Source organism: Nomascus leucogenys, chromosome 2 (assembly GCF_006542625.1).
Source record: "Nomascus leucogenys isolate Asia chromosome 2, Asia_NLE_v1, whole genome shotgun sequence".
NCBI classification, from domain to species: domain Eukaryota; kingdom Metazoa; phylum Chordata; class Mammalia; order Primates; family Hylobatidae; genus Nomascus; species Nomascus leucogenys.
In genome coordinates this window covers 140,768,330-140,783,229 of record NC_044382.1, presented here as the reverse complement: position 1 = coordinate 140,783,229, position 14,900 = coordinate 140,768,330, and the positions used below count along the sequence as shown (strand labels likewise).

At 42.4% G+C, this 14,900-nt stretch overlaps 1 protein-coding gene and 1 pseudogene across 8 annotated transcripts in view; one reads left to right on the top strand and one right to left on the bottom strand.

The window, feature by feature from the left end:
* The window catches only part of ZCCHC10 (zinc finger CCHC-type containing 10), a 31,876-nt gene extending 17,314 nt beyond the window's left edge, over positions 1 to 14,562 (top strand). For 2 of the 8 annotated variants that reach the window (XM_012505414.2, XM_003259957.4), the window contains 3 exons: positions 3,998 to 4,159; positions 11,371 to 11,412; positions 12,697 to 14,562. In XM_012505414.2, the coding sequence (XP_012360868.2) occupies positions 3,998 to 4,159; positions 11,371 to 11,412; positions 12,697 to 12,964 (472 nt within the window). In that variant the 3' untranslated portion in view covers positions 12,965 to 14,562. Of the gene's footprint in view, positions 1 to 3,997; positions 4,160 to 11,342; positions 11,413 to 12,696 lie in introns of all 8 variants that reach the window. The other 6 variants (XM_012505419.2, XM_012505417.2, XM_012505415.2 and 3 more) reach the window with 4 other exon arrangements.
* Positions 8,138 to 11,148, bottom strand: LOC115837002 (annotated as a pseudogene).
* Positions 14,563 to 14,900: the final 338 nt, after the last annotated feature.

Genomic DNA, 14,900 nt, shown 5'->3' with positions numbered 1-14,900 from the left:
GGATGTTGCAGTGACCTGAGATCGCGCCATTGCACTCTAGCCTGGGCAACAAGAGCGAAACTCCATCTCAAAAAAAAAAAAAAGTTCCTTTTAAACTGTTTTTGTGGCTGGGTGCAGTGATTCACGCCTGTAATCCCAGCACTTTGGGAGGCCAAGGTGTGAGGATCACTTGAGCTCAGGAATTTGAAACTAGCCTGGGCAACATAAGGAGACCTCATCTCTACAAACAAAATACGAAAACTGTTTTTGTTATATAGAAACTCAATTCATCTTTATATGGTGTCTCTATAGCTAATATAAGGTTCCACAAACCATGGTCACTGAATCCTGCCTGCTACCTGTTTTTGGAGGCTCATAAGCTAAGAATGTTGTTTATATATGAGCCTTCATTTCATCCACAAAATACGGAAATTTGTTTTCTCTCATGTTACATGAGTACCTGTATAACATCCACAGTTTTGCCTCTTGTTCCACAAAGCCTGTAATATTTACTACCTGACCCTTTACAGAAAAATTTGCTGACCTGTACCAGGCGTGGTGGCTCACACCTGTAATTCTAGCACTTTGGGAGGCTGAGGCAAGTGGATTGCCTGAGCCCAGGAGTTCGAGACCAGCCAGGATAACACGGTGAAACTCCGTCTCTACTAAAATAAAAAAAATTAGCCGTGCGTGGTGGTGTGTGCCTGTAGTCCCAGCTACTCCTGAAGCTGAGACAGGAAAATTGCTTGAACCTGGGAGGCAGAGGTTGCAGTAAGCCGAGATCGCGCCACTACACTCTAGCCTGGGCGACAGAGCAAGACTTCGTCTCCAAAAAAAAAAAAAATTGCTGACCCAAATTTAAAACCTTGCTAAACTCACTTAATTCTAATTATTACAAAATATTTTATCTGTAGATTCATTAGGATTTACAATGTACCCAACGCATTATCAATAAGAAATGACAGGTTTATTTCTTCCTTTTCAATTCCTTTACTTCTTTTTCTTCCTTGGCTGTATGTCAGTCCAATTTCAGGGACTGGATTTTTCTCAGTCTTCTAGGTAACTAGAAGTTGGCTGAAGTTTGTAAAAACTTGGGTTTATTTGTAGGATATAGCCCTTCGTCTTAACTCTGACACAGAGTTTATCTCCCTAGCTTGTAATATGTGATGCTTACCCTCTTGCGATGGACAGACACACCCAGCACAAAAGTTGACTTAATTCTGGATTTCTGTCTTCTTCCATATCTTGTTTTGATTATTCTGTTTTTTTTTTTTTTTTTTTGAGACGGAGTCTTACTCTGTCGCCCAGGCCAGGGTGCAGTGGCGTGATCTCGGCTCACTGCAAGCTCCGCCTCCTTAAGTTCAAACGATTCTCCTGTCTCAGCTTCCTGAGTAGCTGAGATTACAGGTGTGTGCCACCAAGCCTGGCAATTTTTGTATTAGTAGAGACGGGTTTCACCATGTTGGCCACGCTGGTCTCGAATTTCTGACCTCAAGCGATCCGCCCACCTCAGCCCCACAAAGTGCTGGGATTACGGGAATGAGCCACCGCACCTGGCCATCATTTTTTTTTTTTTTAAGAGACAGAATCAGGCAGGGTGCAGTGGCTCATGCCTGTAATCCCAGCACTTTGGGAAGCCGAAGTAGGTGGATCACTTGAGGCCAGGAGTTTGAGACCAGCCTGGCCAACATGGCAAAACCTCACCTCTACAAAAAATACAAAAATTAGCCGGGCGTGATAGTGCGTGCCTGTAGTCTCAACTACTCAGGAGGCTGAGGCAGGAGAATTGCTTTAACCTGGGAGGCAGAGGTTGTGGTGAGCCGAGATCGTGCCACTGCACTCTGGCCTGGGCAACAGAGCGAGACTTCATCTTTAAAAAAAAAAAAAAAAAAAAAGAGAATCTCCATCTGTCACCCAAGTTGAAGTGCAGTGGCGCGATCATAGCTTACTGTAGCCTCAAACTCCTGGGCTCAATTGCGCCTCCTATCTCAGCTTCCCAAGTAGCTGGGACTACAGGTGTTTGCCAGCACACCCGGCTAATTTTTGTAGTTTTTTTAGAAACAGGGTTTCACCATGTTGCCCAGGCTAGTAGTCTGAAACTTCTGAGCTCAAGTTATCTGCCTGCCTTGGCCTCCCAAAGTGCTGGGATTACAAGCGTGAACCACCGGGCCTGGCCCTGGCTAATCTTTCAAAATTTGTTGTAGAGATTGAGTCTTGCTGTGTTGTCCTGCCTGGCTGGTCTCAAATTCCTGGCCTCAAGCAATCTTTCCACCGTGGCCTCCCAAAATGCTGGGATTACAGACGTGAGCCATTTCAGCTGGTCAGCTTGATTGTTCTTTACCCCCTTGTTGATTCTCTGATTCTTTTTTGTTTTTTTTTGAGATGGAGTCTCACCCTGTTGCCCAGGCTGGAGTGCAATGGCGCAGTCTCGGCTCACTGCAACCTCTGTCTCCCAGGTTCAAATGATTCTCCTGCCTCAGCCTCCCATGTAGCTGGGATTACAGGTGCCCACCACCACGCCCAGCTAATTTTAGTAGAGACAGGGTTTCACCATGTTGGCCAGGCTGGTCTCGAACTCCTGACCTCGTGATCCACCTGCCTCAGCCTCCCAAAGTGCTGGGATTACAGGTGTGAGCCACTGCTCCCGGCCTGATTTTCTGATTCTTTTTTTTTTTTTTTTTTTTTTTTTGAGGCAGAGTCTGACTCTGTCACCCAGGCTGGAGTGTAGTGGCGTGGTCTCGGCTCACTGCAGGCTTTGCCTCCTGGGTTCACACCATTCTCCTGCCTCAGTCTCCCCAGTTGCTGGGACTACAGGCGCCCACTACCACCACGCCCAGCTAATTTTTTGTATTTTTAGTAGAGACGGGGTTTCACCGTGTTAGCCAGGATGGTCTCGATCTCCTGACCTCGTGATCCGCCCGCCTCGGCCTCCCAAAATGCTGGGATTACAGGCACGAGCCACTGCGCTCGGCCGATTTTCTGATTCTTAAAGAAGCTTGTTAAAAATGTTTTGATGGTCTTTTCTAGTTCTGAGCTGGAAAGTAGTCGGAATGACCTAGTCTCTCATAACTGGAACAGAATTGAGGAGCCAAGATTTGAATTCAACTGTATCTTCAAGGTCTATGCTTTTAACCATTTATTATATGTATTAATCCATTTTCACGCTGCTGATAAAGACATACCCAAGACTGGGCAATCTACAAAACAAAGAAGTTTATTGGACTCACAGTTCAACATGGCTGGGGAGGCCTCACAATCATGGCAGAAGGCAAGGAGGAACAAGTCACATCTTACATGGACGGCAGCAGGAAAAGAGAGAGAGACTTTGCAGGGAAACTCCTGTTTTTTTTTTGTTTGTTTTTTGTTTTGTTTTGTTTTGTTTTTTGTGAGACAGAGTCTCGCTCTGTTGCCCAGGCTGGAGTGCAGTGGTGCAATCTTGGCTCACTGCAAGCTCTGCCTCCAGGGTTCACACCATTCTCCTGCCTCAGCCTCCCGAGTAGCTGGGACCACAGGCACCCACCACCACGCCTGGCTAATTTTTTTGTATTTTTAGTGGAGATGGGGTTTCACCATGTTAGCCAGGATGGTCTCCCAATCTCCTGAACTCGTAATCTGCCTGCCTTAGCCTCCCAAAGTGCTGGGATTACAGGTGTGAGCCACCACGCCCAGCCAGAAACTCCTATTTTTAAAACCATCAGATCTTGTGACATTTATTCACTATCACAAGAACAGCACAGGAAAGACTTGCCCCTATGATTAAGTTACCTCCCACCAGGTTTCTCCCACAACATATGGGAATTCAAGATGAGATTTAGATGGGGACGCAGCCAAACCATGTCATTACACTTATTATACTTTGTTGTATTAAATCTCACATAACATAAAGGGTAAAATGTTGATTTTTATGAATTGGACCATAAGAGTAAACATAATTTTATCCTTTATATTTTTTATAGTTTTCAGGGTGAAAGTCACAAGACAGAATTTTAAGGCTTGTATTCTATTTTTTGTTCTGTAGTGAAGCAAATAAGCAACATGTAAGATGTCAGAAATGCTTGGAATTTGGACATTGGACTTATGAATGCACAGGAAAAAGAAAATACCTACATAGGCCCTCAAGGACAGCAGAACTAAAGAAAGCTTTAAAGGAAAAAGAAAACAGATTATTATTACAACAAAGGTAGGTTTACATGTGGTATCCAAAGGAATATTTTTTTAATGTATATATAGAATTTATTAAAGCACCAAATGTTTCATGGTGGTTCTCCAGATTTTAATTATAATGTTACTAATGTTTAATGGATGCTTACTGTGTGCCAAGTACTATTCTAGGGTCTTTATAAGTATTAGCTTATTTAAACCTGATATCTACACTATTAAGGTAGGTAGTATTATTGTCTTCATTTTACATATGAAGAAACTAAAGCAAGGAGATGTTGAATAACTTACTCATTGTCATACAGCTAGTAAGAAGAAAAAGTAAGTGTTAAATCATGCAGCTTGTCCCCCAGATTCATGGTCTTAATCATTTTGCTTTTTTGCCTCAACTGTCAATGAAATGACAGTTGAATTAAGAGATAGATTATATGAGCTGACATGGAAAGCTATCCAAGAAGTATCAGGTCTATTAATTAAGGTGGAGAACAGAATATATAATATGCTATGATTTCTGTTTATAAAAAGAAGAATTGGCTGGGCGGGGTGGCTCACACCTGTAATCCCAGCACTTTGGGAGGCCGACACCTGGCCAACATGGTAAAATCCCATCTCTGCTAAAAATACAAAAATTAGCCAGGCGGCTGGGCGTGGTGGCTGACGCCTGTAATCCCAGCACTTTTGAAGGCCGAGGCAGGCGGATCATGAGGTCAGGAGATTGAGACCATCCTGGCTAACACAGTGAAACCCCGTCTCTACTAAAAAAAAGCACAAAAAATTAGCCGGGCGTGGTGGCAGGTGCCTGTAGTCCCAGCTACTCGGAGAGGCTGAGGCAGGAGAATGGCGTGAACCCAGGAGGCGGAGCTTGCAGTGAGCCGAGATAGCGCCACTGCACTCCGGCCTGGGTGAAAGAGCGAGACTCCGTCTCAAAAAAAAAAAAAAAAACTAGCCTGGCATGGTGGCAGGTACCTGTAATCCCAGCTACTCAGGAGGCTGAGGCAAGAGAATCACTTGAACCTGGGAGGTGGAAGTTTCGGTGAGCTGAGATTGTGCCACTGCATTCCAGGCTGGGCAACAGAGGGAGACTCTGTCTCAAAAAAAAAAAAAAAGCAGCATCTTCCTAAGGGCTGTTAGCTGTATAATAGTGTCTTAAATATTTAGACTTTCAAGGCAACAGTCTTCCAATTTGTGACGTGAAAGTTCTTCAAGAGTTATGCAGGAATAGATAACCAATTTCTAGATTATCAACAGTCATATACAATTCTTCCTAAAACAAATCTGATGAGAACTTGCCTACTGATCTCCTTTTCTGCTTCCCCTTTTCCAACAACGCTTCTCTAATCTCATAAAAGAAAGGTATACCTCTCACCCATCTTTAACATACCTTAGTGTATTGTCCTTACGTATAAAAACCTAGACGGTTTTTCAGAATAGTGGTGTTTGTGCTGAGAAAGTGAATGGTCATAATAGTTTTGTTTGTTTGTTTGTTTTGAGACAGGGTCTCAATGTGTCACCCAGGCTGGAGTGCAGTCTCAGCTCACTGCAACCTCCACCTCCTGGGTTCAAGTAATTCTCCCACCTCAGCCTCCCCATTAGCTGAGACTTCAGGTGCACACCACCACGCCTGGCTAATTTTTTGTATTTTTGGTAGAGATGGGATTTTGCCATGTCGCCCAGGGTGGTCTCAAACTCCTGAGCTCGAGCAATCCACCCACCTCGGCCTCCCAAAGTGCTGGGATTATAGGCATGAGCCACTGTGCCCAGCTGGCTATAATTTTTTAGAGTAAAATTTTTTTTTTTTTTTTTTTTTTGAGACAGAGTCTCGCTCTGTCACCCAGACTGGAGTGCAGTGGTGCGATCTCAGCTCACTTCAACCTCTGCTTCCCAGGTTCATGTGATTGTGCCTCAGCCTCCGGAGTAGCTGGGAGTATAGGCGCATGCAACCACACCTGGCTAATTTTTTGTATTTTTAGTAGAGACTGGGTTTCACCACGTTAGCCAGGAGGGTCTTGATCTCCTGACCTCGTGATCCACCCGCCTGGGCCTCCCAAAGTGCTGGGATTACAGGCGTGAGCCACCGCACCTGGCTGAGAGTAAATTCTTTTTTAAGGTTTTTCCCTCAACAAAATTGAAGAGGACCTAATTGAATTGTCAATTAAAAAACATATTTTAGGCCGGGCGCGGTGGCTCACGCTTGTAATCCCAGCACTTTGGGAGGCCGAGGCGGGCGGATCACGAGGTCAGGAGATCGAGACCACAGTGAAACCCCGTCGCTACCAAAAATACAAAAAAAAATTAGCCGGGCGTGGTGGCGGGCGCCTGTAGTCCCAGCTACTCGGAGAGGCTGAGGCAGGAGAATGGCGTGAACCCGGGAGGCGGAGTTTGCAGTGAGCCGACATTGCGCCACTGCACTCCAGCCTGGGCGACAAAGCGAGACTCCGTCTCAAAAAAAAATATATATATATATTTTAATGGTATATTATTATGTGACTTGTGGAATATAACAGATGGAATGCAGAGAATTGAGTGACATGGAAATAACAAAAGTCTTTTCATTCCAATCCATCTATTTAGGTTAGGGTTTCTCTAGGTTAAATACGTAACACTTAAGAATTAAGCTGGGCGTGGTGGCTCACACCTGTAATCCCAGCACTTTAGGAGGCCGAGGCGGGTGGATCACGAGGTCAGGAGATCGAGACCATCCTGGCTAACACAGTGAAACCCCGTTTCTACTAAAAAGATACAAAAAATCAGCTGAGCGTGGTGGCGGGCGCCTGTAGTCCCAGCTACTCGGGAGGCTGAGCCAGGAGAATGGCGTGAACCCGGGAGGTGGAGCTTGCAAGGGAGCCAAGATCGCGCCACTGAACTCTAGCCTGGGTGACAGAGCGAGACTCCGTCTCAAGAAATAAAAATGAAAATAAAAAAGAATTAAGCTGGGTGTGGTGGCTCATGCCTGTAATCCCAGCACTTTGGGAGGCCGAGGCGGGTGGATCACCTGAGGTTGGGAGTTCGAGACCAACCTTACCAACATGGAGAAACCCTGTCCCTACTAAAAATACAAAATTATCCAGACCTGGTGGCACATGCCCATAATCCCAGCTGCTTGGGAGGCTAAGACAGGAGAATCACTTGAACCCAGGAGGCGGAGGCTGTGGTGAGCCGAGACTGCGCCATTGCACTTCAGCCTGGGCAGCAAGAGTGAAACTCCATCTCAAAAAAAAAAGAAAGAAATAAAAAATAAGAAATAATTCCCAAGGAGCCATCTTTACTGAAAAAAATAAAATTTAAAAATAGGAATTTAATTGATGCCAAATCTGGTCACATTCTACCATGAAGAAATATTTATTTATAGATACCTGAACTAGAAAAAAATCTGTCATTAAGAAATGCATTTCCAGACTGGGCACAGTGGTTCACGCCTGTCATTCCAGCACTATGGGAGGCCGAGGTGGGTGGATCACTCGAGGTCAGGAGTTCGAGACCATCCTGGCCAACATGGCAGAACCCTGCCTCTACTAAAAATACAAAAATTAGCTGGTGCGGTGGTGCACCCTGTAATCGCAGCTACTTGGGAAGCTGAGGCAGGGGGATCACTTGAACCCAGGAGGCAGAAGTTTCAGGGAGCTGAAATCACACCACTGCACTCCAGCCCGGGTGATACAGCGAGACTCTATCTCGCCAAAAATATATATATATATATGCACATTACCAGTAAGTTTGTTTTAATGTAATAGTTATTAAAATTTATACTATCAGCCAAATGCTGTGGCTCATGCCTGTAATCCCAGTACTTTGGGAGGCCAAGACAAGAGGATCAGTTGAGGCCAGAAGTCTAAGAACAGCCTAGGCAACATAGCAAGACTGTGTTTTTTTTTTTTTCAACTTTCAGTTATTTATTAATCAGTGTAATCTCCAGTAGATTACCTCAACATGATTTCATGCATTTAGAGGAGAAATATTTCCTGTTAAGTGGAAAATTGTGCGGATGGCTTCTGGAAGACCTTCATTCTAAAGGAGCTTTATAGTGAAACATTTCATATAGAAATCTGGACCCTCGACCCTCTTTCTTCAATTTGCTGTAGTCCACATTCACTGAGTAGAACTTGTATTGATCATTGGGACCCAGTTTGTTCAGGGCTCTGGGTTATTCTTTCTGTCCCAGCAAACATCCGAATTGAACAATGCCAGACGCGAGAGAAACAGTGCTGCTCCAGTACCTCCAGTTCCAATAAATACAAAAAGGGGGATCAACTTCACCTGCTTCTTGGCCTCATCCATGATCTGGCAGAGAATGTTTGCAGCGGAAGCCTCCAACTGCAAAGGAGACAGCCAGCCTAACCACCAGGCCCTGGGCTAAGTAGTATCTGCCAAGACCTTGTTTCTTAAAAAAAGGCCGGGCGTGGTGGCTCACACCTGTAATCCCAACACTTTGGGAGGCCAAAGTGGGTGGATCGCCTGAGGTCACGAGTTCAAGACCAGCCTGGCCAACATGGTGAAACGCCATCTCTACTAAAAGTACAAAAATTAGCCAAGCATGGTGGTGGACACCTGTAATCCCAGCTACTCAGGAGGCTGAGACAGGAAAATTGCTTGAACCCGGGAGGCAGAGGTTGAAGTGAGCCAAGATCGCGCAACAGTACTTCTACCTGGGCGACAGAACAAGCCTCCGCCTCAAAAAAAAAAAAAAAGTATCAGCTGTTAAAAATGTTCGTATGTTCTTATGTGAATAATAGGTATTAAATTATTGTAGAACTTCTTATAATATGTATATAATATGCCCTTTGCAAATATTAAAACTTAGAATTGCAAGTATGAGTTTTCCAGAAATTATTTTATTAGGAATGTAAGCAAAAAAAATGTTTGAAGACCCCTGTCCTAAAGAATGAAATATGGGTTATGAAAATTTTCATTCTAGTTTAGGTGCACACCTCTAATCCTAGCACTTTGGGAAGCTAAGGTGGGAGGATCACTTGAGGACAGGAGTTTGAGACCAGCCTGTGCAACACAGCAAGTCTCATCTCCACAAAAAATAAATAAATAAAATTTTATTTTGACATTTACTTTTGTTTTTCTAATTGTATCTCACAAGTATTTTGGTCTAAAAATATATATAATTACATGAATCTGGCTCTGTTAAAAAAGATTGCTGGCCGGGCACTGTGGCTCACACCTGCAATCCCAGCACTCTGGGAGGCTGAGGCGGGTGGATCACAAGATCAGGAGATCGAGACCATCCTGACTAACATGGTGAAACCCTGTCTCTACTGAAAATACAAAAAAATTAGCCAGACATGGTGGCAGGCACCTGTAGTCCCAGCTACTCTGGAGGCTGAGGCAGGAGAATGGCATGAACCTGGGAGGTGGAGCTTGCAGTGAGCTGAGATCCTGCCACTGCACTCCAGCCTGGGTGACAGAGGGAGACTCCGTCTCAAAAAAAAAAAAAAGATTACTGAATTTTGATTCAGTTATAATTTAATAAGTATACTTCACCCTCTTATTTTACTCCCAAAATGACAATTCAGTAAGTAATTCCATTGTGTAAAAAACTTTACATAAATACATGTTTATGTTTGGAGACTCAGGAAACAAGGACAGAAGCATTATCTAGGAAATATAGAGAAGGCTGGAATATAAAACCATTGGCCATGTGTGGTGGCTCACACTTGTAATCCCAACACTTTGGGAAGCTGCGGTGAGCAGATTGCTGGAGCTTAGGAGTTCAAGACCAGCCTGGGCAACATGGTAAAACCCCGTCTCTACAAAAAATACAAAATTTAGGCATGGTAAGTGCGTGCTTGTAGTCCCAGCTACTCTGGAGGTTGAGGTGGGAGGATTGCTGAGCCTAGGAGGCAGAGGTTGCAGTAAGCCAAGATCATGCCACTGCACTCTAGTAACAGTGGCATGGGTTACAGTGAGACCCTGTCTCAAAAAGAAAAAAAAAAAAAAAGTTAAATTTACAGGACAGTGGTGATAGAATTAATTCTGTTTTTTTCTTGTTGTTGTTGTTGTTTTTATTTTGAGACAGTCTTGCTCTGTCGCCAAAACTGGAGTGCAATGGTGCGATCTTAGCTCACTGCAACTTCCGCCTCCCAGGTTCAAGAGATTCTCCTGCCTCAGTCTCCTGGGTAGCTGGGAGTACAGGCGTGTGCCACCAAGCTGGCTAAATTTTGTATTTTTTTTAGTAGAGACAGGGTTTCACCATGTTGGCCAGGCTGGTCTCGAACTCCTGACCTCAAATGATCTGCCTGCCTCGGCCTCCCAAAGTGCTGGGATTACAGGTGCGAGCCACTGCACCTGGCCTAATTCTGTAATTTAAAAACCTGATTTAGTATGCATGTTGTTTGACAGAATAATAGCAGCAAGCCATTTGTCCCTTTCATTCAGATTTACCAGACTTTATTCTTTATAAATAATGTGAGTGAGCATAGTTTTGAAGTATTGAATTTCTGGTCTTTAAAGAGTAAATAACTTGGCCAGGCAGGGTGGCTGACACCTGTAATCCCAGGACTTTGGGAGGCCAACGTGGGCGGATCATGAGGTCAGGAGTTTGAGACCAGCCTGGCCAGTATGGTAAAACCCTGTCTCTACTAAAAATATAAAAATTAGCCAGGCTTGGTGGCACACACCTGTAGTCCCAGCTACTCGGGAGGCTGAGGCAGAAGAATTCCTTGAACCCAGGAGGCAGAGGTTGCAGTGAGCCAAGATTGCACCACTGCACCAGCCTAGACAACAGAACAAGACTTCATCTCAAAAAAAAAAAAAAGTAAATAACAGGGGACATGCAGGAAAAGAAATAGTTATTTTAAATTAAAGGGCTGCTTTTGAAAAATTATGAAATGGCTATTTATATGATTCTGAGAACTCAAACTACAAATTACGGCTATTGTGCAATTAGCTTTGTTCTGTTGTTCAGGAGGTAGTGATATAGCTATATCAGCCTAAGTTCCAGACTAAAAAAATTTAATCATCTTAACTACTAACCTACCTGACTTTTATACAGTTGCTAAGATACATTGTATTGCTTAAATGCTGGTTAAGTTGACTGCATGTACCGTGTACAGCCTACAATGGCAGACTTTCCACTTGCTTATAATAAGAAATACTGTACTCTATATGTGATAAAAACAAAGAATGTTTCGCCAGAGTAAAATGATTTGGGGGATAGCAGAAGGGCTTGTCTGAGCTGTGTATAATCACTCTATTAACAGGAGCTTTTTCCCCCCTCGTGTTTATCAGCATTGGAGAAACCAATGTAGAAAGAAAGGCCAAGAAAAAAAGGTATGTGTGGTTTTAGCAGTGTTTTATAGATAACATGTAATACTAATTGGAGGGATGGGAAAGGTGATTTTAAAACAATAGCTATGCCAGATGCAGTGGCTCATGCCTATAATCCCAGCGCTTTGGGAGGCCAAGGTGGGTGGATCACCTGAGGTCAGGAGTTCGAGACCAGCCTGTCCAACATGGTGAAACCCTGTCTACTAAAAATACAAAAATTAGCTGGGTGTGGTGGCACATGCCTGTAATCCCAGCTACTTGGGAGGCTGAGGCAGGAGAATCGCTTGAACCTGGGAGGCAGAGGTTGCAGTGAACCAAGATCATGCCATTGCACTCCAGCCTGGGCGACAGAGCGAAACTCTGTCTCAAAAAAAATAGGTATAAGATTTGGATCTGAAGCCTCTTATTGCAATTTGTAATTAAATAATCATCCTATTTTCTGATAAGTTCCTTTTTTTTAACCTGTCTGGAAATGCATTGCTTCCATTTCTCCTTTTACTCCAACCTTCTAGAGTCCTTATACCTGGAAACAATAAATAATTGTCTTCTCTTGGCTTAGAATAGGAAGTGTTAATAGGCTGAGAAGAAATTGTTGGCCAGCCATATCTGGTCTGAAGTAGTTAAAATAAAGATGATGAAACAGTCACCAGCTAAGCTACATGAGGTTTAAATAGGCCCAATTGTTATACTGCAGCTTTATTCTAACATTATTCCCTCTGAAACATAATATAGTAGATATGCTTATCTTGAATTCCATCCAAGAGAATTAAGTTGCTGAAGTAACAATGCCTTGTAAAGAGAGGGACTGTGGTTTACAACAGTTAGGCAATCTCCAAAACATCAAACCTAAGGATAACCTTCTAGCAAAGCTTCAATATATAAGCATATATATAAACGGAATCATATGAAATTGCTTTTGGCTGAGCATCGTGGCTCACGCCTGTAATCCTAGCGCTTTGGGAGGCTGAGGCGGGCAGATCATGAGGTCAGGAGTTCAAGACCAGCCTCACCAACATGGTGAACATGATGAAACCCCGTCTCTACTAAAAATACAAAAATCAGCTGGGCATGGGTGTGCGCACCTGTAATCCCGGCTACTCGGGAGGCTGAGGCAAGAGAATTTCTTGAACCCGGGAGGCGGAGGTTACAGTGAGCTGAGATTGTGCCACTGCACTCCACACTGGGCGACAGAGCAAGACTGTCGCGAAAAGGAAAAAAAATGAAATTGCTTTTAAGATTCTGTTACATGTCGCCTTCCCATGTATATAACTGTGTATTGTCTAATAGGTCTAAGAGTGTAACCAGTTCCAGTAGCAGTAGCAGTGACAGTTCTGCCAGTGATTCTTCATCAGAGAGTGAAGAAACATCTACCTCTTCCTCCTCAGAGGACAGTGACACTGATGAAAGCTCCTCTAGTTCCTCATCCTCAGCCTCCTCCACAACCTCTTCCTCCTCCTCTGATTCAGACTCAGATTCCAGCTCTTCCAGTAGCAGCAGCACCAGCACAGATAGCAGCTCTGACGATGAACCACCAAAGAAGAAGAAAAAGAAATAGAGTTGCTCCATTCATATTGGACCGATGGACTGAAAACATTAATGTGATTCTTGAAAGGGAATTTAGAATATGTTAAGGCCAAGTAGGTTAACTGGTGAACATTTCTAGAATTCAAAAGTTGCTAAATGTTTTACATTGTAAGAGCATAAAGAGTATTAATAATGGCTTATAGAGAGAGACTTTTTTATTTGAAGGGTGAATCTTGTTTTTTTTTATCTTTAAAATATATCTCCAGAACTTAAAGCTGAAATCTGCAAATCTGTTTGTGTGATGAAACAATCTTTTCTCTCTGTGAAATAAATGCCATACTTTGTTGTATATGTTAGTGGTATGTATCAGACATATTTTCAGGATGGTGCATCAGGATATCTGGCAGTGGATTTCTAATGCTTTTGGCTGTGCGTTATGTAAGATTTAATATGTTGTTACTGTAAGCTTAGGAGTTTTCCTACTATTAATAAATGTGCTCTATTTTGACATTTATGTTCAGAAAGTTATCTGACTTTTTGTCCTAAGTGGTATGTTCAAGGAGCCTATTAATATATTTATAGTTTTTTAATGCTGTAAGTTTCAAATTGCTGTGTTACATCATTCATCTTCTTCTGGTTCCTTAAGTTTTTCAAGTTATCCTTTTCTGAGGAAAATTATTCTAGAGGAACCTAAAAAGGGACAAAAAATTTGAAACTACTTAGGAGTCTAATCTTGGTGCCTTCTGATAAAAGTCAGTGTATCAGAAAAGAAAGCAGCCATGTAAGAGGCTAACTTAAGTAGAAGTGCTAGAAATATCTTTGTGTATTAACATGCAATAAAAGGTACCATTCAAAGCAGGGGGAAAGGTAGGAAGAAGAGGTAATTTTTACTGAAAATTAGGGCAATGTTGGTTGCCTTTTATTGAAAGCTTTTTTTAAGCTTTCATAAAGATTGCCTTTTGCTATTTTTGAAAACACGACATTATAGTTTGTATGGTAACTGGTCATATATGACAGTCTACTGCATAAATATGAATGACTAGGATTAATCTGGTGTGTTTACATAGGATATACATAGTTGAAATCTAGCATGAAGGTTAAAAAGGAAATACTGCACAATCTTTCTTAAAAGTAAAATGCTGTTATTGTGATGAGTCTTTGGTTTAATATCACAGTATTCTGTGATGTCTTTTTAACTTTTTGGAAAGAGGTATCATTTGTAGAAAAAATTTGATTTGGGTTAAATATAGGTTTTTAAAACTATAACTGTTGTCTTTTTTATATTTTTATGAAAAAGCAGTAGAAAATTACTTTTGAAGAAAACAGGCTATTTAAATATTGAAATATATGTATGTTGTGAGTTTAAGGAGCCTGTAATTGTCAGTTTTACAAAACCATCTGTGTTCAGTGGTTGTAAATAAATTCTCAAAACATCATTTCAAAGGCTGCCTACAGAATATTATCACTTGACAGACAGAGTTAATAAATTACCAATCAGGCACATTTTATAATGTTTGTCTCTGTAAAGGTAATATTAGCAGTTAAAGAACACGGATGAGAGAAGAATCTGTTACATAGGTCGCATCACTTGCAGTTAAATAAAACTAACAATTTGTGCTCACAAGCTTATTAAACTTCTGTTATCTCTTTACTGTTTTATTTAATGCCAGTTCTTATTCCATTTGAGGTGTAAAGACATTTGAACAAATTCCAATTTTAAAGTTTTACTAATATGGCTGTTAATAGTATGACTGGAGAAGTACAGAGAGCAGGAACTCAGTTCTTCTAGTCACACATTTCATTCAAAAAGACAGAATCAGGCTGGTCACAGTGGCTAACGCCTGTAATCCCAACATTTTGGGAAGCCAAGACGGGAGAATCACTTGAGTCCAGGAGTATGAGACCAGCCTAGGCAACATAGTAAGACTCTGTCTCTACAAAAAATTAAAAAATTAGTTGGGCATGGT